The sequence below is a fragment of the Apteryx mantelli genome, chromosome 3 (assembly GCF_036417845.1).
Source record: "Apteryx mantelli isolate bAptMan1 chromosome 3, bAptMan1.hap1, whole genome shotgun sequence".
Lineage (NCBI taxonomy): Eukaryota > Metazoa > Chordata > Aves > Apterygiformes > Apterygidae > Apteryx > Apteryx mantelli.
In genome coordinates, this window is record NC_089980.1 from 131877852 (window position 1) to 131903480 (window position 25629).

The following is a 25629-nucleotide window of genomic DNA, read 5'->3' on the forward strand; positions in this document are numbered from 1 at the left end:
CAAAATATATAGGGGCTTAGCTTCTGTTTTTTCCCCCCATTGCATGTAGGCCTTAGTTACTATATGCACCAACCTCTGGGAAGCTGTTCAAGAGCAAAGTACAAGTGTCTCAGCAGAGCACACAGCAGAGCTACAACTTGTGCTTCTAAAACTCGGAGGTGCCTTTGTAAATCATCCTGCTATCGACAGCCTCAACAGAGAGCCTCCAAAGGATCCCTACAGGTCAGGGCTGGGACATGTTAGTGGAGCAGTGAAACCCAGAGCTATTCTTTGAGGCTAAATCTGTGCTGAAAGTGCCAGGGAACCTCTGTGGGCACTGGAGCTCCATCACCCATATGATTAAATTGGTAGTGCAGTCCCTGGTGCTGCTGTGGACCAGGCCAACTAGCACTCCCCCAAACAGCTTCTGGGCCTGGTTTGGCGTTTATCACTGGACAGATATGGTTTCCAACAGGCAATTTGGATGTGACCACCCTATTTTGGGGGATAAGAAGGCTTATGTGTATGGATGTGGGCTGTTCCCATCCACTTGGGCATAGTGTCAAGAGAAAGGGCACATTTAATTTACCAGGGCAAATGTAGCCTGACACGGACATCCAAAGCACACTGAAACCTATGATCCAGCCCTGAATATGCAGAGGATTTCAATCTGCAGGGTACCTTTCAGGATCATTAAAAAATTGCACACAAACCCAATTATTTCTCAGGTAACATGCTGATTTCATTTAGACCCATTAAGTATAATTACTGGGTAGGCTGCAGGAACATATAATTAGAGGGAATTGACATAGTATTTAATTGGTCTAACATGAATTCCCTCTAACTGAAATCCAGATTCACTAATGTTATTCAAACAATTCAGGGTTTGTTCATCCCCCTCACTTCAGAGACAAAAAAACCGTGTGGGATCGTGTGTTGTTGTAAGCTAGGAAATATTTGCCCTGTGTGCCAGACTTTCTGGAGGAGCTGCGTGCTCTAATCCTAGCTGGGAGTGGGATCTCTGGGTCTGCCGAAGCCGTGCTGAGGAAATGACTTCCCTTTCCTGCAGCCCAGCAGTGCCCTCTCAGCTGATTTTACCAGGGCTGGTTGCTGTTATGGCTATTGTCTGAGCAGAGGTTGATCTTTCCCTGCACAGCATCCTTTTGCACATTTCATCTTTTTGGTTCGATGGTTTTTTTTGCTTTACACTTCAAAGGTGTTGCTGCTCTTGGACAAAATGGGGATATAAAGGCTTGCCTGTCTCTGCAAAGGGCCTTTCTTAGAGTAAGGTGAGTCGCCCGAGTGGCCACTCAACTGGCAATGCTGTTGGGAGAGGAGAGGGCTTCAACCCTGCCTAGGTGGCTTCCCCCAAGAGTGCTCCACGTAGTCCTTTTTCCTTGCCTCAGTGATTGCCTCCTTCTCACTGATACGCTGCCATTGCCACTCTGTCCTGGGCACACTGTCCCCTTGTCACCTCTGAAGGGCCTGAGCTGCAGCCTCTGCAAACCTGTGCTAATGCTCCAGTGATGCTTTTCCTCTTTCTTACTAGGCAGTCACTGCTCTGACTAATGACTGCAAAGACTCCAGGAAAGAGGATCGTTTTTCTCCATCCACTGTTTGTTTTGTTTTGGTTTTTATTTCATTTTAAAATGTTGTGTGGGGTGGCTGGACATGATAATTGGAGGCTGGTGGGTATGAGGCCTCCCTATATTAAACGTCCCAGCGATGCAACAAAGTGCAGATCCAAACTTTGCCGCTGAGCCTTCTATTCACAAGCCTGAAGCCTTTGAAGTTTCAGAAAGCCAGGATTTTGACCTAGGCTCCGATTGCAGCTTGAATCCCTCTGTAACAACAATACAAAACCATATTTGTGAAAGGCACATCAAGGCTCTGAGAAATGCATCTGTGAAGGAAACGTGCATTTGCTGGCGATGGGTGAAATGCCAAAAGTTTGCGTGGGGGTAGGAGGAGGAAAGCGGGTGAGGAGAGGGTCATTTTGTTTCAGTTCAGGACCTGTAGCTTTGATTTGCAGGAAAACTTTTGTGCTGAAAATTGACCTGGACAAATGTTTTGAACAGAGCAGGCAGTTATTCTCTCCACCATAGATTTAGTTCTAATATAAGAGGCCCAGTTAATTCTTGTTAAATGCCAATGACTCTTTTCAAGCATGGGAATTCCTGTGCTGATGTCCTTGCCAAAATCTTACTGAGGTAACTATATTTTTCTTAACAACCCTAGGCAATTTTAATTAGAAGACAATGGAATTTTAAAATTGGTTAGGGTTTCATTCTAATTAAATTTTCTTCAGATAAAAATGGCATCTTCAAGTTTGCGCTCTCTGTCACATGGTGATATAGCTGCCATGCTGTGTTCCAGAAGAGACTGGTGTGATTTTTGTGAGTGGTAATTCAAAACCTTTACAAACAGCAGAATACCATTACTTGCATCAAAGTTTTTATGAGCTATCAAAGAATTGCAAAGAATCATCCTCTGTATTGGAGATTCATGGCCTTTGAGTTGCAAGCTGCCTTATGCCTCTTGGGGAGCTGGTCGTGTCTGCTTATCACATTTTGACTGGATTAGCTGGAATGTCTGGAAAGGATATTTTGAAAGGACCACCTAGGCTTGCAATGAATGTATCTTGTTCACCTAATTCCCCTACAACCTGTTCCCATGATATTGAATCTAGTGTGAGCTTTGCCATTGATTTCACTGAGCTGAGGATGATACATTTTCTGCTTAATTCTGTGAGTGCAGAATGCTGCCTGAAAAGCCTGGTCTCAGTGCACACACATATAAGGCTTTCTCTCTCTGGGCAGAATTTGTGCCGTACTGTGAGAAAGAGCAGACGGCTATGGAAAGAACAGGTTTTTTTTGAAACAGTAGAAATCTCAGACAAGAGCAAAGAACAGGCCTAAATGTATTCTTGGTCCCTTTAACGCTGGTGATTGATTTTAGTGCTGGGATAGATTGGTAATTCAGTAGTTATCAACCCTTTCAGAAAAGCATTAATCTCCTTTGTAAGACAGGTTTATTGGTGGCAGGAGAAGTTCACGGTATTGTTCGCTGCATTGCTTTTTGGTGGGCCAGGCTTTCTAAAGCAGCACGATGGAGTGCGGGCTGTTGAAATGGCACATCCTTCTGGCCTAGCCACTGAGGCAGTAAAATGGGTCTTTTGCCTCCTGCATTCATCAGCCCACTCTTGCTTATCTGCATTATTTCAAAACTGTTTTGGTGGCTCAGGGAGTGGAAATTTATAAGGGCAATAAAACTTCAGGCAACGAACGCTGCAGTGATGAAAAGGTGTAAATAAAGGAGTGTTATAAATAACAGAGGATAGATCCATCAGCATGTGATTTGGGTCAGAGAAACTTTAATGCTCACGATTAATATTTTTTTAAGCCGTTGATGCACAGAGATTTTCAGGCGTTGTCAGATAGCCCTATCTCCGTAACACACTAATCACTTGACTGTCAGGAACAGGATTAAGAGGAACGTGTGATTTCACTGTCAGTGAATGCAGAGGTTATTGTCAGTCCCTGCCCCTCAGTGTGTCTGTAAGCGGGGGGAGAAGGCAACTGCTGCTGACCCAAGAGAGTTAAAAATAATAATAATAATAATAATAAAAGATCCTAATTCTCTTTCCAAACTTGTCAGGCAGCCCTGATTGGCATAAAAAGGAAAATGGGGAGCTGGTGAAGACCGGGGTACTTCCCATAGATGTGGATGGAAAGATGCCCTTTGCTGGATCAGGTCTCCAGTATCCAGATGTGAACCACTTTGAAGACAAATTTTCATGGCTCCCCTTTCCATTCTGTCCTGAAATGTATGAATCATAGAGCTGTGACTTTTATAGATCCCCTTTGTCTATTGGCATTTAAGTTTCCGTGGGGCTCCTAGGAAAGACCAAGGGAAAGAACCCCTTTTAAGCCATAGATTTTCAATGAAGGACAATAAAGGAATACACCACAGTCTTTTTTTGCTAAGACAGGTGAGTAAATAGCGTTGCCAGAAGGAACTGGGAGCTCATAGCCTTTGCCCTCACATACAATAGGTTTAAGACGATCCAGCCAGTCCTTAGGCATTGTGTGTATCATACCTTTCTGCGCTGACAATGGACACTCTGGTGTGGATGATGCTCCAGTTGTGACGAATGGCTTTGGTTGTTGCAGGAGACAGAGTGATCTGGGAACCTTCTCCCCACAAGAGTGACAGGGTGTCCTTTGGCTTGATTAACCAGAACAAACACACAGGGAAACCAGGTCTGGGGTATTTCATTAGGGAAAACAAATCTAAGTGTAAGCACTGTCCAGCTGTGATGGAAGCTTGCAAGCTTTGGCTGATAGATTTCCAGGTATCTGGCATACTGGTGAAGAATTGTAAGAAAGAAAGAGTATCCTACTGATGATATGCTTATAAACCAAATTGAGATTTGCTTTTGCTTTAATTTTGCAAAAGTTTGGGTCTGTTAAATAGAATCCACAGTCTAAGGCATGTGTTTATGCCTGGCAGAACAGTAAGCAGAGCAGAGAGGTAAATTTATACAATAACTCCAACTGGCAGTCCTGTGTATGGAAGACCTATTTCACACAGGAAATGTAGATCAGTTTCTCTCTTCAAATGAATATCTCTTGGGAAGAATACAGAGAAGAGAAAATCTGAAAAGTATTGGGATAGAGGAGTAGTAATGAACTCTTTGCAATATTGCAAATTCTTTCAGTAGTTTTTCAGTATCAGCCCTACATTTTATTTTCGCATTAAATATGTATTTTTAAAATGGGTATATTCTGATATTTTCAACTTTTTATCGTACTTCTGGTATATACCTTCAAGCTCTACTCAAATACAAACTTACTTTTCTGATCACTTAAAAGGCACCTGAGGTTGTCACCTAATCATGTCTCCAGGAACTGGGACATCTAAACATTAATGGCAGTGAGACTCATCATGAATTTGGGAGATCTGGTAACTATGTATTTCTTCCAGTGACATCTTTTCTCCTTAGAAAAAGCCATTGAGGGAATGCTGTGTGTTTAATTATTTAGAACACCAGAGAACTGGCTTTTAATCTTATAGGCCTAATTTTTCTGTGTTTTATGCTCCAGGCAACCCCACAGATTATATGTAAAAATATCAATAAGTTATGTTTCTGATAATCACAGAATCACAGAACAGTTGAGGTTGGAAGGGACCTCTGGAGATCATCTAGTCCACCCCCCCTGCTCAAGCAGGGTCACCTAGAGCACATTGCACAGGATTGCATCCAGGCGCGTTTTGAATATCTCCAGAGAAGGAGACTCCACAACCTCTCGGGGCAACCTGTTCCAGTGCTCTGTCACCTCACCGTGAAAAAGTTTTTCCTCATGTTCAGATGGAAGTGTCTGTGTTTCAGTTTGTGCCCATTGCCTCGCGTCCTGTCGCTGGGCACCACTGAAAAGAGTCTGGTCCCATCCTCTCGACACCCTCCCTTCAGATACTTGTACACGTTGATAAGATCTCCTCTCAGCCTTCTCCAAGCTAAACAGGCCCAGCTCTCTCAGCCTTTCCTCATAAGAGAGATGCTCCAGTCCCCTAATCATCTTTGCAGCCCTTCTCTGGACTTGCTCCAGTAGTGCCACATCCCTCTTGTACTGGGGAGCCCAGAACTGGACACAGTACTCCAGATGTGGCCTCCCCAGGGCTGAGTAGAGGGACAGGATCACCTCCCTCGACCTGCTGGCAACACTCTTCCTGATGCACCCCAGGATGCCATTGGCCTTCTTGGCCACAAGGGCACATTGCTGCCTCATGCTTAACTTGGTGTCCACCAGCACTCCCAGGTCCTTCTCAGCAGAGCTGCTTTCCAGCAGGTCAACCCCCAGCCTGTACTGGTGACTGGGGTTATTCCTCCCCAGGTGCAGGACCCTGCACTTGCCTTTGTTGAACTTCAGGAGGTTCCTCTCCGCCCACCTCTCCAGCCTGTCCAAGTCTCTTTGAATGGCAGCACAGCCCTCTGGTGTATCCACCACTCCTCCCAGTTTTGTATCGTCAGCAAATTTGCTGAGGGTGCACTCTGTGCCTTCATCCAGGTCATTGATGAAGAAGTTGAACAAGACTGGACCCAGGACTGACCCCTGGGGGACACCGCTAGCTACAGGCCTCCAACTAGACTCTGTGCCACTGATCACAACTCTCTGAGCTCTGCCGTTCAGCCAGTTCTCAATCCACCTCACTGTCCACTCATCCAGCCCACACTTCCTGAGCTTCCCTATGAGGATGCTATGGGAGACAGTGTCAAAAGCCTTGCTGAAGTCTAGGTAGACAACATCCACTGCTCTCCCCTCATCTACCCAGCCAGTCATTCCATCATAGAAGGCTATCAGATTGGTTAGGCATGATTTCTCCTTGGTGAAGCCATGCTGACTACTCCTGATCACCTTCTTTTCCTCCACATGCTTGGAGATGGCTTCCAGGATGAGCTGCTCCATCACCTTTCCAGGGATGGAGGTGAGGCTGACTGGCCTGTAGTTCCCTGGGTCCTCCTTCTTGCCCTTTTTGAAGACTGGGGTGACATTGGCTTTCTTCCAGTCTTCAGGCACCTCTCTTGTTCTCCATGACCTTTCAAAGATGATGGAGAGTGGCTTAGCAATAATGTCCGCCAGCTCCCTCAGCACTCGTGGGTGCATCCCATCAGGGCCCATGGATTTGTGGGTGTCAAGTTTGCTTAAATGACCTCTAACCCACTCCTCCTCCACCAAGGGAAAGTCTTCCTCTCTCCAGACTTTCTCTCTTGCCTCCAGGATCTGGGGTTCCTGAGGGCCGGCCTGAGCAGTAAAGACTGAAGCAAAGAAGGCATTCAGTAACTCTGCCTTCTCTGCATCCTTTGTCACCAGGGCACCCCCCCCATTCAGCAAAGGGCCCACATTTTCCCTAGTCTTCCTCTTGCTGCTGATGTATTTGAAGAAGCCCTTCTTGCTGTCCTTGACATCTCTAGCCAGATTTAATTCCAAACGGGCCTTAGCCTTCCTCGTCGCATCCCTGCATACTCTGACAACGTTCCTATATTCCTCCCAAGTGGCCCGTCCCCCTTTCCACTTTCTGTAGACTTCCTTCTTCTGGTTGAGTTTTGCCAGGAGCTCCTTGCTCATCCATGCAGGTCTCCTGCCTCCTTTGCTTGACTTCCTACTCATAGGGATGCACCGCTCTTGAGCCTGGAGGAAGTGATGTTTGAATATTAACCAGCTCTCTTGAACGCCCCTTCCTTCTAGGGCCCTCACCCATGGGATTCCTCCAAGTAGGTCCCTGAAGAGGCCAAAGTTTGCTCTCCTGAAGTCCAGGGTTGCAATCCTACTTGGTGCCCTGCTGCCTCCTCGCAGGATCCTGAACTCCACCATCTCATGGTCACTGCAGCCAAGGCAGCCCCCGACCTTCACATCTTCCACCAGTCCTTCTTTGTTTGTTAGTACAAGGTCCAGCAGCACACCTCTCCTTGTTGGCTCCTCCACCACCTGTGTCAAGAAGTTGTCACCAACGCTCTGCAGGAACCTCCAGGACTGTTTGTGCCTGGCTGTGTTGTCTTTCCAGCAGATATCGGGGTGGTTGAAGTCCCCCATGAGAACCAGGGCCTGGGATCGTGAGGCTACTTCCAGCTGTCTGTAGAAGGCCTCATCGACTTCCTCATCCTGATCAGGTGGCCTGTAGTAAACACCCACAACAGTGTCACCCATGCTAGCCTGCCCTTTGATCCTTACCCATAAGCTCTCGACTCGCTCTTCATCCACCCCTAGGCACAGCTCAATACGTTCCAGTTGCTCTCTCACATAAAGAGCAACTCCACCACCTCGCTTTCCTGGCCTGTCTTTCCTAAAAAGCACGTAGCCATCCATGACAGCACTCCAGTCATGCTGTGTTAGAATTATTATCAGCATTATTTTAACATTTGGAAAAGACAATTTTAAAGATATAAAAGATTAAATTCTCCTTTTCAGCTGTTTTAATAATAACTTGAAGCAATGTTATTCCAGATTTATATCAGCACTGGAAGAGAAGAACAAATAGTTCCATGAACAGTGGAATTAATGAAGCCTCTTTCTTTACATAGTCAGGTCATTTTTCTGTGGTGCACCCGGCCCATATTTCCTTTGCAATAACTAAGGTTTTCACCATGCCTTCCCTGTTACCTCCTATACTGTGGCTGGTCCGGAGTTGCATCTGTGCCAATCAGCCAGGTATTAAATCCATGCTGGTTGGCTAGTGGGACAGTGCCACTGTAACAACTGAATTTTCCCTGACTTTCCTTCAGCTTCGGTGCTACTTTGGCTCTGCTCTGTAACTAGCTGCAAGTTTTTATAAAACATTGTAGGAACTTAACTGTATTGTCACCTCAACTTCTCTGACAAATTTTACTGAAATTTAGTTAACAGGTTCTCAATTCATTTAAAAGGGGGATAAATGGTGAGGCAGAGGATCAGGTAGCAGAACAGCCATAAGTCACACTTTCTTGAGGAAATCAGCTCAAATTCATTAGTGGAAGAAGTAGGACTAGAATTAAATTTGTGTCTGACTCCGAAGTGTTTTGTTTAACTCTCATCTCACCGTCTATCGTATATGCTTTGAAGCTCTTCCCTTTTTCCTCCTGAGGTAACTATATACCTCTGTTTGGCCGACAGGAAAGTCCGACTAGGTGCATCCGAGCTCTGCTTTGGAAATGAAATGTAGCAGTTAATTTGCAACACTGCCAGCACTTTCAAGGCAGAATACGAAAAGACCACTACTTCAGACGATGAAAGTGACAGTGGGGAAGGGCTCCTTTTAAACATTGCAAATTGGATGGGTGCATCAGGAGTGTAATTTTAAAGTAATCTGACAAGGTTGTTTAGAAAGAACAATCTTCTTACTTGTCGAAACAGTTTTCAGACCTCCAGAACTCAGCAGTCGTTGAGTTTTCAGGGTCCTTCTGAAGTCGGCAAACTGCCTGTTTGATATAACTCTGGACTGTCATCTGAGCTGTATCTTTCAGAGTTTCAGATTAGCTTCTACACAAGCAAGCAGTGCGCTCCTTGCCATTGAAGGTAGCAAACTTCAAATTTTAAAACTTAAATTACAGCATCTTCAAAAGAAGTTTCTCCAAGGGAAAGCTGAACTGAAATTATGTTAAAAGATATGTCTTCCAAAGAGAAAGAGAAGACATTAGACTCAGAAAACAAATGCTTATTTGGAATGAAAAGTAAGTAAATGTAGGAACACAAGAATAGGAGTGTGGGGAAAAGGTTTTAAAGGAGGGTGCTAACTGGAAGATATTCTTTTAGTCCACTTTCCTTCTTCACAGAGGAGTGCAGGAGTTGGGGAAGGCCATCCAAAGCAACTTTGCTCTGTCTGCTCTGATATGTGCTTATCTAGCTTGATTCTGGGAGGATGGGCTTAGATCTACCTACACTCAAAAAAATTTATCTATTTCTTACAGAGGGCATGCCACAGATCCTGGGAATTAGCTGAATCCTGGGAATTATGGGGGCTAATAAAAACATATATAAGCAGAAATGAGGGTCTGAGGTTATGGGAAAGGGTGCTGGATGAGTATCTCCAAAGTGAGCTGTTCAGGAACAGACCTGTTGCACAGGGACCCCTGTTCAAGGATACTGCTTAGGGGCGTCTGTCCTAGTGTTTCCTGTCTTGGAGACTTATCTCCTCAAGTTCCCCCAGGAGAAATATTGACAGATATCAACTATACTCATCTCTCACATGATCAACACAAACACTGGAGCAGTTGCCCAGGGATGTTGTGGAATCTCCATCCTTAGAGATGTTCAAAACCCGACTGGACATGGCTTGGAGCAGCCTGCTCTAGTTGACCCTACTCTAAGCAGGGGGATTGGACCAGATGATCTCCAGAGGTCCCTTCTGACCTCAACCATTCTGTGATACTGTGAATCATGGTTTGGAGTGACCACACCTGTAGTAAAGGGTTCATCTTTCCATGGTTAACTCTTATTTTGGTTTTCTGTTTAGGCTGACACAAAAAGTTGCTGGGTGGTGACTTTTGCAGTGTAAATGTTCTTCTGCCTAGACATGGGCTGAAACCAGCAAAATCTTGTCACATGTGAGATCATCTTTACTGGCTTCCAGTCTCTATAAAAGTTTGCTGAATTTTAACTTGTGACTCAAACGTTGCACTTGAGCCATTTGGTCCACTCTGTCTCTCAACTGTTTAACTTTGCAGCTAATCGGTATCTGATAGCTCTCATGTTCTAGGAGGAATATATGCTAGAAACCTGTTATGTAACTGATATATGCTGGGCCAGGGATGAGGGGATTTTTTTTTCCTGAAAATCTTTTTTTTTTTTCTGTTACAACTTACCTGATGGAAGGTTGAGTTTTTGAAAGCATTTTCTTTTTTTAATATGAAAAAGTAAATTTATGGAAAAATATTTAATTGGAGCAAAAAGAATGTTGACCCACGCTCATGCTGTTTTGAGATGAAATGGTCACCTGGTATTTTAGTTCTGGTATTACAGGTTCACATTATTCTCCTCAGTCTGGGAACTCTGGCTTGTTTACATCTTCTAAGATACATCATGGGGAGGAGATTTGTTTTGCTAAAAAAGGGTGAAATTTTTCCGTTATGAAGTCAATGGTTGGCCAAATAGGTCAGTCCTTTTTTAAAAAAAATATTTTTGGCTTTCCAGATAAATTTTCCAGGTATTGACAAATGTGTCTGTGTAAAGAATTGGTATTTTCTCTGCGAACCTCCCCTTCCCTCAATTTTGTGACTAATTTTTGGCAAATTCTCCTGTCTGGCTGTCCTCAGGGTAGACCAATGTTCATCTGGGGACAAAAGACTAACAAAAGCAGATGATTAGAGAAATAAGAGTAAAGAGAAATAGAAATCTGTACATACTCTTGCTCTGGTGGAGTCTGATGGGGGCAGTAAGAGATGTGGGTGGAAAGAGTGACACACAGTGCTGGAGAGGAGCCTGCCATGACCACTGCTCTTCTGGAGAGAGTGGCAGGATGAGAAAGGGAGTTGTCCCTATGCTGTATCTCCTAGACCAACACTAACCAGCACCTAAGGGTTAAAAACACATTCATTGATCAGTAAGGAAAAGGCTAGTGCTGGTGGAATGACTGGCCATAATAAAAAGTTATGAATTTCAAGAGAGAAAATGTTCTTTGTTTGTGAAACAGCAAATAAAGCTGGGATAAAGGAGAGAAGGGGAAAAACTGAGCTGAAGAGAAGCTGTTGCCTAGCAGGGAGAACATTTCAGTTCTGAAGTGGCATCTTGGATGCAGTCTCATTAAGGTAGCAATCATAAACTGGGTGACAGTTTCCATAGGAAACAATCCTGAGACAATAAGAAAGTGGACAAGATCACCTCTGTTTCTTACAAAATCTCACTCTGCTCAGATCCCTGTTTCTCAGATTTAAATCTTTTAGGATTTCTTGAGGAAGACAGATTTCTCTTTCCATGTCTTTCCTGCTCTTTGAACCAGTAAATAGGGCTAACTGTTGTGCATTGATTATGTGAACCATGCATATTGTAATCAGTAAAATTTCATAAAATTTTCAACTAGTTCTGTTGTAAAATATTTTTAGGCAAGATAGATCTCTGGCATCAAGGCCTTCTATCACTTTGTTAGATGCAAAATCTTTTTAGATGCTCTTATCTATAAGGTCTTACAGAGATTGAGCCAATTGACATTTCATTTTGAGCTTCTCAATCGTGGTCATTCAAAAAATTGTCATGGACCATATGCAAAAATGTCCTTAAAAGGCGGGGTAAGATTATTTTCTACAGTTCAATAAATTAGTGTTCTTGTACACATCCTGTAATTACAATGGTTCTTCGTGTTCACTTTGCTGTTTGAGAGAGCCAATTTTTCCATTAAAAACATTTATAATTGTTTTCCCTCAATTGTTCTAGCCATGTTATAATCATGTCATGTAATGACCTTTAAAACGTGTCTAGAAAAGCCTGCAGCTGTTCCCTCCTTGCTTGCTCTCTACTGAGTTATATTTAAGCCAGTGTCCCTGAAAACAGGCAGTAATAAAAGGGATATTATCCTCAGCAAATATCTTAATCATGGTAAATCTCTGTTGCCCTGCAAATGACTGCACGGGGGATTACAGCTGAGTAAGCCATTTGCTGAATATCACTGCCACCTTTCCTGGGCCATTTAAGCATGTTTAATTTTTCAGGGTGAAACATGAAACCCACTAATACAAATGTTTGCATTTGGACTGAATTATATCCAGACTGTAACAGTTATAGCAGACTTAGGACCAGATTGTGACTGATCTGTAGGAGGCCAGTTCTTCTTGGGAGAGTGAGAGAAAAAAATGCAGATTCATTCCCAGTTCCAGCTCACTTATGTCGCTTACGCTGCCTCGGTCCTTTTCAATATTTATATAAGGGTATTATGGGTTGAAGTACCAGTAAATATATGGATGATGCTTAGCTCCGTATTTTCTTTACATCAATCACAGTCCTTACCATTGCCCAATGCCTGGAAGCTATCAGTGTCTGGATGAAAGACAGCTGGCTTTAGTTCATCCTGGCTAAGATTGAGGTGGCAATGCTATAAAGCAGAAAATATTTTCAGGGACTTGTGTCCTCTGTAACATCACTTTCCATCTGTTTGTTTATCCAGATTTCTATCAGATTGCCCAGAAACATTGAGAGCATCTGTTCTCCAGTGATCAAGCTTAAGGGAACCTTTTGGGAGCCTGAAATGGTACTGCATACTTCATCCTTTCTTTTTTTTCTTCTTTCTTTCTTCTTTTTAAAAAAATGGTGTCCTTTATCTGTGGCAGCCCAGGGGACTGCAGCCCTAACCAGTTTGGACTTGGCCAGAGCAGTCCACATATTCACGACCTTGAGAACTGGCAGCTCCAACAGGTGTTTCCTAGGGCAGAATTCAGTGACTGGGAGGAGGTGGCACCTTTTTCAGATGGTGCCACACCACAGCATGCCAAGAGCACATCACCCCTAAACTGCACTGGTTTCCAAGGAGTATGCAGTTAGATTTACTATCCCCTCATAATATTTTAAGCCATCTGCCTGATGACTTCCTGAGGCAGCTCCAAGGGTAAGAACTGCAAATAGTAGAGGTAGAGATTTGTTGTCAATTGACTCATGACTACTGGACCAGCTTTCAGTAGAAGTGCGAGTGGCCGTGAATCACAGTTTTCTGAGCAAAATATAACACTCACTGTGTTTAGGCCCCAGTGAAGTTCCCAAATGATAAACTCTGACTTGAACAGTCAACAGAATTTAGTAAAGTGTTCTAAGGACCTTACATGGGTCCACAGAGCATTAGGTTAAACAATCAGTTATACTTGTTAATTGGAAGAAGTAGCTAATAATAACCAAATTGGAACAGGAAATTCAGTTAGTGCCTTGTAAGAAATAAGATCTTCACAGAGGACTCTGGCAACTTGCTCGTTAGAGACTTCAAAATTGATCTTTTTCTAAAGTTAATTAACTATTTCATATTTCAACCACTTTAGCCAGTCACAAATATTCTCTCTTCCCATATTATAGGTTTAACATTAACTCTGTATAGCTTGTTCTATTCCAGTTTTATACCCTTGTACTTTTAGCTTGAATCCATATTTTGTTCTAAGCAACAGAAGTCTATTTTTTCCATTTTGACTGTCTATCCTTATTTGCAGTTTTTGTAGTCATTGCAGTTCCTATGATTAATAAGCATAACTTTGATTAAGCGATCGTGTTTATACTTTATTAGGTTCTATTATACTCTGTTAGGTTTTACACTGTATACCTAGGCTAAAGCTTTGGTCCCACTTCCCTCCCAGAAGAAAAAAATCCTTTGGAAGAAAATTAGAGATGAAGATACAACCCTTAGTATATGCAGTGTATTATTCAGATACCTTCATGGTGATTGTGACTGAAACACCTACACATAAAATTAATCCTTAGAGTGGCTGATTGATTCTTTACAGCTCTACGAGGTTCCTCTCTCCCTACATACTTTAGCGTTAAAAAGAACTTTATTCTTGCTTCTTGTCACTGTTTTACACGCTCAGATGGTCATGGGTTTATTACTATAGATATTCCCCAGGGATGTGTGATCTTCAAACAGCTTCTCCCATGAATGAATTAGGTCTTAATTCTGTCTTCATCTATTGGGAATGAATGAAAAAGTTTTTACCTGTTCCATAAATGTTTTGGGGTGTGAAAGTGTTCCTGCAGTGGGATAAAAACTGGGACCTAAAGATTTTTGAAAAAGGCTAAAGAGGAAGAAGGAAGATTACATACCAGAATAAACAGTGCTTAGGGTTAAGATTCTTACAAGGACTGTGAGGGTTTGGACCAGGGTTTCCACATTCCAGGTGACTCTTCTGATCTCCAGAGGTGAAGTTTTGAGGTGGCTATATTTTTAGTTTTGAGTATTAATTTTCAAGTTGAGATTGAGAAGTCATTTGCTCTAAGACATTTCTTTTAAATCAGCACATTCCTGTCTTGGATTTCCTCAGAAGTAATGCTTGGTTTCTTCACATAGTTTCTCCTGAAAAATCTCATCTAATGTAGAAATTAGCCCTGCTTTGAGCAGCGGTTGAACCAGATAACCTCCTGAGGAGTCTTCACACCTAAACTCTTCTATGATTCTACTTTGGTGGAAAATTCCCAGCCAGGAAGAAATGATTCTTGAGCCTGTAGTTGCAGTACAATCAAAAATGTCACATTATGTGCTAGCTGCCGTGATGTAAAGATTTAAGTATTAAATATGAAATACTTATTAGCTAGTGTTCACTGATACTGAGTAGTTTGATACATATGGACTTTGCAGAAGTCCTCAGATTTTATGTATTGGTGATAGCAGACATAGACCACACAGTGACATGGAGAGACAAATGTCATGTCTGTGCTAGGAAGCTATACAGGGCCAGGGGCAGCCCCAAGCACTGGCTGATGATTATCTGCACTGTTTTGTCATTAGCGTGGCCTGTGGCAGTTTTGACCTGGGACAAATAGCAGCATTTTGGATGATGACTGACTATATGCTTGCGAGGTTACCTTGGGTTGGGGATCACTCCCGTTAAGTGGTTTAGATGCAGCACCTTGCGGTGGGGAGGAAGAGGAGGATTTAGCTGTGTGAATGCGAGCCGAGATATGCCAGTTGGCCTTGAGGCTAGAGAGCAGTCTTTGGCTTGTTGTAGCTACATCTCTAGTAGTAAATAACATGATCCAAAGGAATGTTGCTCTGCAGAGACTAGGGAGGTTGAAGTTATATTTCTGGCTCTGCGCTGTGTTGGCTGGGGTGATTGTAGACAAGACATTTCAGTTTTCTTGGTCTCTTTCATGCACACATCTAGATGTCCAACTATTTAGATTCAGCTCTTCCAAATGGAGTTTATCTTCTGTAGTGTGTTGGTAGACATACATGGGAAGGGCCTGTTCTAAGCTGGGACCTCTAGGGGTTCCCATAATACAAACAATAATAGCAAAAAGAAGGAATGGCATGTGATTGCTTGTAAAATAATTGCCTAGTCTCTTTGACAGATGTAAACCGAGAGACTGTTCTGTTTGCATCAGCCTTGCAAAAGCAGGAGTATATTTTGTGTTCTTGGACTGTCCATTGCACTTAAGAGCAGTTTTGCACATCTATATTTGCAACAGGTTCAAGCAATTCCCACCATTAACAAAATTAGTACGGCTCCTATTGGATCTGCCAAGGGAGCCCTCCTTTTGAAAAAAGCTATTGAGCATAATTATGTTCACATTTCAACTGCTGTGAAGTAGGATGAATGCTTGGCACATGAAGGGCTGATCTCTGTGTGGGGAACATGCCTAAAACTGGGCCTTTACCTTCATCTGCCACAGACTTCTAATATAACTATGGGGAAATCACTCAGTTGCCGTGCTTCGCTTACTTGTATGCAAAATATAATTATTGGCTGTTTACTGGATCTCACATGTGCTTGATTTAAAAAAATCATTAAATGTGCTGATAATGCCTTAAAGGTAGTGTGTAATGCAAATGATCACTGCTATTCTAGCAAATGCAGTTGTAAGGTTGGGATTCTGCTGGCAGCTGATGTGCACATCTGGGCGTATGCCAAGAATTACTGCTGCCTCTGACAAGCTCACACCATGGGGTGGTGATAAGGCTCCTTTCACGTTGGGCGCCTGCCTCTGGATCAGCTGAATAATTAAGTGTTTGTTTCCTTCCAGATGAGTACAAGAGTAAAGTAGCCTGTGAAGATGACAAGCTGAGGCTAAGGTGTAAGAAGAGCATGGTGATAGCCATTTATTCTGCTATCTTTGGAAGGACACAAGGAGGCAGCCTGGAGTGCCCATACCAAAGCCTAGGGATGCCCATGATTGGTAAGCAGGGGAATGTCTTGACAGAGCACACTGATCTGGGCAGGGTGATTTCATTTACTGTCATCATGGTAATGCTGGCACAAATCATGGCTAGGGAAAGCAGAACTGGCACATGCAACCTGCTACTGTGATGCAGCTGATGTGTGGCACCTTGTCACCCAGTAGTGAGCTCCATCATGAGCTCTGAACTCCAGAGGTTCCCCTACACACCCTAGCCAAGTTAATGAGCCACAGACTTTTGGCAGATTCATCAGACTAAATATTTGAGACTACTCCTTGAATTTCTTGACCAATTTTCTTTCCTCCTGCTGTTTCACCCCTACCTATGCTATGGATGAGTGTATTATCAGCAGGTGTCATGGACCACTTGTGGCAAAGTCAAGCAAGAGATTGTATTTAAATTTTAATAAAAGTTAAAGCAATGGGTGAAAATTCTCAAAGCAAGTTGTTAAGTTGCATCATGTTATGGTCGGTTTACAATACCTTCAAGTAGCTTATTTTCTCCCAGGCTATCACAGTCTCATTTGTTCATGTGTTAAAGATCCATAAATTTAAAAACATTCACTAGAACTCTCTGTTCTTGAGCCAACATAAAATGAGTTTGAGTATTTTGAGCTGTGTCACAGAGAGCGAATATCCACAGCGCAAAATCCTGTGGTCAGCATTCCTCATCATGAGTCTCTACAGCGGTGAGAGGAGATTGACCAGTTTCCCAAAAGGAATCCCTTCTAGAGGGGGAAGGACTTCAGAGGGGCTGTACAGCGAAGCCTGAGCTGGTATCTGTTCAGCTGTATCTGGAGATGTTTGTCTTCACAGCTGCTGATCCAATACCCTTAAGGAATTAAATGCTATTCTGATGGAGACATGTGAAGTGGCTGCTTGGGAATATGATATGCACATGATGGATGTCAGTAGGAAACCACAGGTGGAATCAGGCCAGCCAAGTTATTTGTGCAGCATGGTGAGTGCCTGAGTTGTGTTGCTGCAAGAATCTGAGCGCTTGCAGCACAGCCGAGTAGTTCAGTCTCCTACCCAGTCTCATGGTTCAGATGTATGGCAGGAGAGTCATGGTCACTTAAAAAGTTACCTCCTGTCTTCTGAGGTGACTTATCTGTCCCTGGATGTGCTTCTGTTGTCGCCAGCTGCTGGAGAACAGACGCTGAAACAGCTATGTTTCGCAAGTTGGCTTAGGCTTCTTTTAGGTGACATTTGCAATGGGCTGAGAGTGTGGACGCTAGTGACTATGGTGATGCAGCTGCAGGGTGGTGACTTGCTGAGTCAGTGAAACTTGATGGACTTCCAGCATATGCTCAAGCAGAGAGCTCCTTTGTCCTTGGTGAGAGTGCAGGAATAGGCATTTACAGGTGATGAAGGACTGGTGTTGGGATCTGCTTTTTGAGTGGTCACATGAAGCAGAACTCTTCGTTTGGAATGAAAGCCAGAAAGGGTAAAATTTTACTCTTACTTGCCCAGGTGCAAAGTCCTGAAACTTATGCCAGCTGAGAGCAGGATTATGTGTCACTAGAAAAAGGATTGGGAGGCAGTGGAGCTGCAAGAGCAAAACTGTAGCTAAGAGAACAAACTGTGAGGTATGATAGCAAGGCTGCATGTGCCATGCAGTCTAAAGTGCTTGGATGCCTGGGTGTTTCAAACTGGCCTTGTGATGTCTATAAATTATGATGTTTGCCCAAGGAAATAAGATGTCTGATCCTACAGTGTGGCATGCAGTCTGCTGCTGGAAGGAGAAAGGGCCTTCCTTCAATGTCAGCTCTTAAATGGAAACTAGTTACAAGAGCAGGTTCAATACAGAATGCTATAACGCCAAGCTGACAGTGGGAATTACTAGGCAGCTTTACACTGAAATGCTCTGTAGGGTTTTAGGCTGTGGACTGAGGCTAAAAACATTGAGTTGTTGGACATCTGTTTTGCATGAGATGACCGGATGGGACAGTGATCTTATGATGCAATTACAGGAGGTGAGTTGGTAGCTGTGGTTATCACTCCTGTGTTGGCTCTGAATAAGAGAAAACAGTACAGAATCCATCTGCAACCCAAATCAGCAAAAGTGCATACTTTTACAGTGCTGAAGTGGGGAGGTTGTACTCCATGTTGCCACCAGTAATCGTGGGAGTGGTGTGCAGAGTTCCCCGAGCCTGCTTCAGAAACGTATTCCTGCTGTGGGCCTGCCTAGCCCAGGAGGCAACTGTGTTCCTTCAGGAGTAGGTGAAAACATCATGGCTTGAAAATCAAAGCTTTCTCTAGTTAGAGGACGTTTCTCTGCAGGTTTCCACAGCCCTGCAATACGGGGAGGTCCATCCTGTGACAGCCTTTGATTCCAAACATTAGCAACGAGCTGATCTAACAAATGTAACTGTATGACTCAGACTCCAAGGCAGCATCCAGTTCCTGTAAGGCAGAATCCAACTCCTTTCTGCACTGGAGGATTTATTCTGTTTGAATTTCAGGGGACTTATGATTTGTATCAAGTCTGAGCCTCGGCAGAGGACCTTTTTGTGGGAAGTAGGTCCTGGACAAGTTTGCAGTGATTATTTTTATTTGGTCAGCATGAGTTACTGTTGAGTGAAGAACTCCTCATGGTTACCCCAAAGGTGGGGAAGGGTATCTGTTCTTCCTCTCAAAATGAAAAACAGTTCAGAAAATTTTCTTCCATTCTTTTTTTGAACAAAATGCACATTTACGTTGCATTTAGAAACCTACAGCTTCTACCATGTGAGACTTTTAAAGAACTGAGGTCTAAGAAGGGGAGGAGGGATGGCCTAGTAGAACATTGTATTCATTTCCAACTCTGCCACAAAGTAAGTGGACAAATCATTTAATCTGCATTGTTTGTGTATTGTAACATTTGCAGCCCTTTAACACCTGCATAAGCTTGTGAGTAATGTAGGATCCCTAAGTAAGACTTCATACACCATGCCATGCCAAATGCGTGCTTTCTCTCTAATGTCTATATTAATGTGCTTAGCTTCTGAGAAGGGAAAGTTGTTGGGAATAACTGCATCTTCTCCCTGTTATGTTAAAAGAAAAAATCTGCCAGGATTCCCTTCTAACCAGGAACATGCTGAAACTTGTGTCTCTGACCGTAATGGGAAACCCCTGCAAACAGCTGGACCCTCCTTGAATGCCTTGGAAACTCTGAAAAGCTCCTATAGGAATTTGACCTTATTTGTAACTCTCTTAATAAAGCTTCCACTTTGCTGCCAGCATGGGCAGAGACAATACACAGAGCATAGGGAGGTCTCTGGGGAAAGAGTTATTTGCAAGCAACAAACCATTAATATCCCTCAGCCCAGTGAGTCCTTTGCCTCTTTATTGTGCTGTTCACAGCTGCCTCTGTCTGCATCTCTTTGAGTGACTTGTTTATACCAAGAGAAGCCAATTTAAAAATGACCTTTTTTTACTTGTATCCAAATGCAAGGTAATGATCTAATTAGGGGACTGAGGAGGAGGAACTTGGATGTAAAACAATTATCTTTTTATCGTTTAGTAGAGCAATATCCTTGATCACATTCAGTGCACCTGACATGTTCACATGTACATTTGTACAGCAGCTATCCCTGCCCAAAGGGAATGAGATGGACACGTGCAGCTCACCTCTAACATCTGGATCTGGGTCTCCTTCTCAAGGACCTTGTCTCTCTCCATCAAGTATACAAAGAGCCCAAAGCAATTTCACTTCTTGTCTGGGTCAAAGGGTTCTGGGCTTGGTTTCAGAGTCAGCACAAGATCGTGGGAACTCTAGCTCCAAAACTGAGGTTCAGATCATGGTGTGTGGGCTGAGCTGAGTAGTCTGCGGAGAAGCGAAATGTCCTTGTCACCTAACATGCAAGTTCTCTCCTGTGTCTCTGCAAAGAGAAAATGGATGTGTTTACAGAGCCTTGAGGCAACTCAGATGGTCAGTGGTTCTGTCTAGCTCCTTGGATCTGGTAATGTAAGAGCAGAGAATTAAGTTCAGCAAAGGTTGCCTGTGCTTTACATGCTGATTCCCTGGCATTTGTCATTTTAAGGCAGGGCCAGAAAGTCATTCAGCCCAGTTTGTATTGATTTCCTCCTCTTAATGCAGATGTCTATGTGACTTGAACCAGAGCCTTCACAGTCTATCACATAAATATCTATTACATTGTATAAATAATAGACTCTTGTAGTCTCTTTACTTGTGACCAGATCTAGTTTGTGAATAAGTATGAAATACATGCAATAAAAAATATCATTTTAGGCCATGGATACATATTACTGTTCCTGCCAAAAGAAAACTGGTTTTAAGAGATTACTGCCCCCCATCCATTCATTCTTATCTCCCTTCCTCTTCTCCACCCACAAAAATTTTCCACTCTATATTTCTGTTAGTACAAGTTTGTGTCTGTGCTCTAAACTTGGTCTGTGAAATGCTAAAAAGAAAAAAAAAGGCGTTTTTAGGGGGAAGGTATATTTTTTTTTATTTAAAGCATGTCAGATTTCTGGTAAGAGCATAGAGTCAGAAGCAGCTGAATCAGGATGACAGACGAGGTGGCGAACTGGGGTGTTGAGGGTGGAGATAACTCCCGCTGGCAGGAGCGGCAATGGGAATCTCTTAAGCCTGTTTTGCAGTGGAAGGATTTGTAGCGTGGAACCGTAGCCTAAACAGAAAAAGATTAAAAAGAAAAAAGCCAGCCCCTTTTGCTGGTGCTGTGTGGAGCCCGGAAGACCTCCAAATGGTGGAGCTGGCACAACGACGGGTACTAGCCTCTGGCACTGACGGGGAGGCAGCTGGGGCTGGGGGTGGCAGGAGGAGAAGGGGGGATCCGCTGACATCTGTGTGAGCAAATAATGACATATAACACGGCCGTCCTTTAGTGGGTCCAAGTGCTTGTCTCTGGAAACGCTCTTTTACTACAGCCTGATGTCACCATGTTGCTGCTGATGGCTATGATGCTTGGTCTGTGGGATGAGCAGCGCACTGGGAAGGGAGTCAGATTGCAACTTTCTTCTTTAATGTGCCCGTCGGGCTTCCAGAGCGCGCTTTCCTGTAGGTGGATGCCCTCTGTCTAGGTTTGATTTACATTCAGTGGAGAAACTACTTTGCTTTGTGTAATACTGATGATTAAGAACATGTTTGTAGAGGCTGAGCTGTGTATATGTAATAAAACCCACAACTATCCAGGTTTGAAGGCTAAATAAATATCAGTTGCTGTTTAATTCACATATAATACCTTATTAAATCTAAATTGAAATGAAATTCCCATTTAGAACTCTAAGTTAAAGTGGGACGAAGCCTGCTTTCAGAAAGTTGTTTTTCAGTTTTAGATAGTTTGCCTGTTTCACTTTTTGTTTCAAAACACCAGGAGGTAATTAAAATCACTTTACAGCTCTGTTTCTGAAAAAACTCAAACTATTGTTGGATTCCAAAGAGTCATAAAAATGGTTTATATAAAATTGTAGGGTTTCATGTGCACAAAATTGGCTTTTTTTAATGAAGAAAATCCATTCAATTTTGTTTCTGGACAAGATCTTTTTCAAAGCCAAGGTTTAACTTGGTTAAAAAAAAAGAAAGTTTACAGTAACCCCCCTGAAATGGTTCTAAATAAAAATTCTGATAGCAGTAATTTAAATAGCACTAGCAGGCTCTGTGATGATATATGATTGCTATTTGAGGAAATAAAGTGGGTGTTTGTATCGCCTTCAATAGGATAAACTTAAGTGATCTTACAAAAGGCGCCTATTGCCCTGCTATTAGTTAAAGGAAATGCAGAATATACTCCCAAAAATAAGTGGGCAGAACTTTAGAGATGTAAATTCGTAGCATCTCAACTGATTTCCGTGGAGTTACTCTGGATGAAAACCAGTGTAACTTGTTCAGAGCTGATAAAGTTCCTCTTAAAATAATTCAGATGTCAATCAAGAATAAGACAAAATTACCATGATGGTGAATGCTGAGCCTGAGAAATGAAGGTAATGTGAAACCTGTGAGGTTGCAAGCACGCAGTGTTTTATTTTAGGAACCAAGGGCAAGAAGTGACTTGCAGGTTGTGTCAGCTGGTTAGTCTCTTAAAGAAGTGGGCCAGTCTCACATGTTCGGGAAGTTTAGACCTTCCTTCAGCCTGGATGTGGGCACGTGTTGAAATGTACCCATAATCTGGAAAATGCTTTTGTTAGGCTGTAATGAATTGGAAGGACAGATGAACTCAGGGGCTTTATACAGCAGTAGATGCATTGAACAGCAGCATCCATATCTTTGCTTGGCTGAAGCAAAAGCTGTTAGCTTCTTTGCTTTTTATCTTGAATGCCTTATGGCCTATAATCAACCGTTTTCTGCTGAAAATTAAATAATAAAATTTTTACTGTCGCTGCCAAACCAAAACTTCTTTGTTCCCTGAGACTTCTTGGAGCCAAGTTTGAAGCTGTCCTCAGATTCTCACTTTAGCCCCCCCAAACCTGCAAAGTGGCGTTCATTTGCTCAATTTTACACACTCTGAGTCAGTCTCTGCAAAACTGGAGCCTCATATATTTTATATGAATTCTGGTTCCAGATGCAACAGTGATAAGATGATTTGAGGTCACATTAATAAACCAAGTGTTTCTAAATGTAACTATAGCATCTGCAATTAAGCCTGCAATTGATCCTTCAATCGCAGTCTCTAGATGTAATTAAAGTTTCTTTTAAGACCATTTTCTCTTTTCTGGCCCACTGCTAAAGTTTCCAAAGTTTTATGAAGTGTTTGGTGAGTAATTTTTCTGTCTTTCATTAAATGTACTTTTTAATGTAAAATTGGCCTTCTTAGCACACCCTCCTTAACACTTGGATGTAGGTTTTTTTAGCCAGCCTTTTCCAGTGGCATTGTACAAGATACAGATGTTAAATTCAGCTGCACCAAGTTCCCTCCTGCTCTTTGTAGTAATGATGATACGAATTTATATCAGAAACCTGACTCAACATGATACGGAAGTACCAGACACTGCAGAAGCATAAACCAGACAGAAAGTCCTTCCAACATGAAAGCTTACAGAAGAGGAAATGATAGGCAGGGTCTGATGCAGTGCTGAGGGAGGCAGGCTTCCTTTGTCCTCATTATGGACCATGAAACCCAGGCATCCTGCGTCCCCTGCCATCTGCCCAGGGGACAGTGCAGAGTGGCAATGCAGAGACAGGACTCCTCACGTGCATGCACACGGTCTCTCACTTTCCTAACTGTTACTCTGTGCTGTAGCATCTCTCTGCCGCATCGTTCTGGTGCTGTCCTGCACGGCATCAGATAGCACGAGCTGCTTGTGCTACAGCTGGGAAGCAGGGACTTGGGAGACCAGAGCTAATGTGTGGGCCAAAGTCCCATTAATACTCCTCCTCCAATGCTGCCTGCAAGCCCTTCTGCACAGCCCAGTGCCTTAATATGCAAAAACTCTCCTGAGCCCCTACTTACAGCTCAGAAATGCTTTTAACCATCTCTTTTTTCAAATTAGTCTCTTATTTCTCTACTTGAAGATGGTCTTTTTGTGTTTGGAAAGGTAACAGATTTACTTTGTAGGTTTTCTGAAGTCTGTTGCTTTATGAAGGACCTGAACTTTGTATCAGCCCCAGCTAATGGAGCATCATTAACATACATGAGAAACTGTCCAAGAGCAGAAGGGAAACGTCCTTCACTCCTGTTTATGATAGAGAGCCTGTTGCACAATGAGACAGTTTTGAGTCACTCCTAGGTAAAACGTGAAGGACGTTTATCTCACTGGCAAGACTGGATTACTTTCCTCCTACTTATATCCTTCTTTCCCTTGCATTGAAGATTGTTTTCTCTTTTGGCAAATGAGCAGATAACCACAGTGCTGATTCAGACCTCTGTCAGGTTCCTTTGCAGGAACTAAATTTTTCTTCTGTTAGTTGTTTGACCTCCGCATCTTCTGTGTTTCATTCTGTCCTCCCTGCTTTGTAGCTCTCAGAACATAACTTGTCCTGCTTTATTCTTTAGCAAAAGATCCTGCTGCATGTTTTGGAGGTAAATCGTGTCCTCTGCTTGGGATGGTGTTCCGTCCTAGAGATGTCACTTGTTTGGAATATTTATCTTATTCCCTCAAGGGAATATTTATCTTAGCTCATTCTTATTACTTGATCCTTGAAAGATAGCGAGGAAAGCTAGGACTCTGCTGCCTCTTTTAATTCTGGATGTGGGGCTGTTCCTGATGCCTTTACTCTGAGCCAAAAGTGTGCCACAGATTTCATCTTTTGATCAGACACCACCAGTCATGTTCCACTTCCTAATCACATACCTCACATATACCATTGGAAATAGTGTTTTAGGCAGTGATTCTCTTTCTGAAACCTTTTATTACAGCCAATCATTTGGTCCTTCTGATACTGCAAGATCTCATACTTTTTGGCATATGGTTTTCAAGGAAAGGAACAATAAAGCTTTGTTCATTGAATAAGCAGAAGGAGTGCACCACTTTGTATGCTAAATATACAGGCTCAGAGTGCTTCCTCTGACAAATGGGTGGAGGTTTCTTCTCAGGCTCTATTTTTCTTTTTTTTCAGGAGACTACGATTCCTATGTCAACTAAGGACATTCAGGACTAATTTGCAATAGGGTCTGTCAAGATTAGTAATGGAAACTAGATAGATCTGATGCTCAGATGAAAGAATAATTATTGCTGTGAACATTAAGAGAGAGAATGTCCTGCCCAGAACCCCCAAGAGCACACAGGACTAAATTTAACGGGCGATTAACAGAATAAAAAGGAATTGGAAAAAATGGATGGTCTGTAGATAAGTGCTGGAGATTAACACTAGAAAGATGAAGTACTTTTCACTGTTAATGGTTGTTCTCTCACTGTGACCTCAGTGGGCAGCACACACAGTGATCTTCCCCGAGTGAGTCAGTGGATAAAGACATAGATGGGGCCATGGTCCTGCTGATAGTCAGCTGCACCTTCTGTGCTTTTGGGCCAGTCCTGCACCCGGACCTCCTGTTCCTGTGGGTGAGACTTTTAGAAGCGAATTTCCCAGGGCAGGGGCAGTAATGGACTTGGAAATAATGACTGGTATGTTGCTAGCTGTTTCAGTCCCCCAGTACAAGAAGGATATTGAGAAACTGGAGAGAGTAGAGCAGAGCCTGTGGTATGTCAGCGTGGAGTACGAGACCTACAAGAAGGTGAGGAGCTGGATTTGTTTGGTCTGACACAGAGGAGGCTGGGGAGATCTCATACAGCTGCTTGAATACTAACTACAAAGACAACGGAGTTCATGATGCTCTGTAGTGTCAGATGGTAAAACAAGGGCAACAACCTGAAGTTGTGGCATGGGAGATTCAGACAGGATATTAGGAAAAACTTCCTAGGA

The 25629-nt window shown here is 43.0% G+C and overlaps 1 protein-coding gene across 1 annotated transcript in view; it reads left to right on the plus strand.

Moving 5' to 3' along the window:
- EVA1A (eva-1 homolog A, regulator of programmed cell death) overlaps positions 1-25629 on the plus strand; it is a 220577-nt gene that overhangs the window by 77554 nt on the left and 117394 nt on the right. The window contains exon 4 of the mRNA XM_013957011.2: positions 16155-16307. Within this exon, the coding sequence (XP_013812465.1) occupies positions 16155-16307 (153 nt within the window). The remainder of the gene's footprint in view (positions 1-16154; positions 16308-25629) is intronic.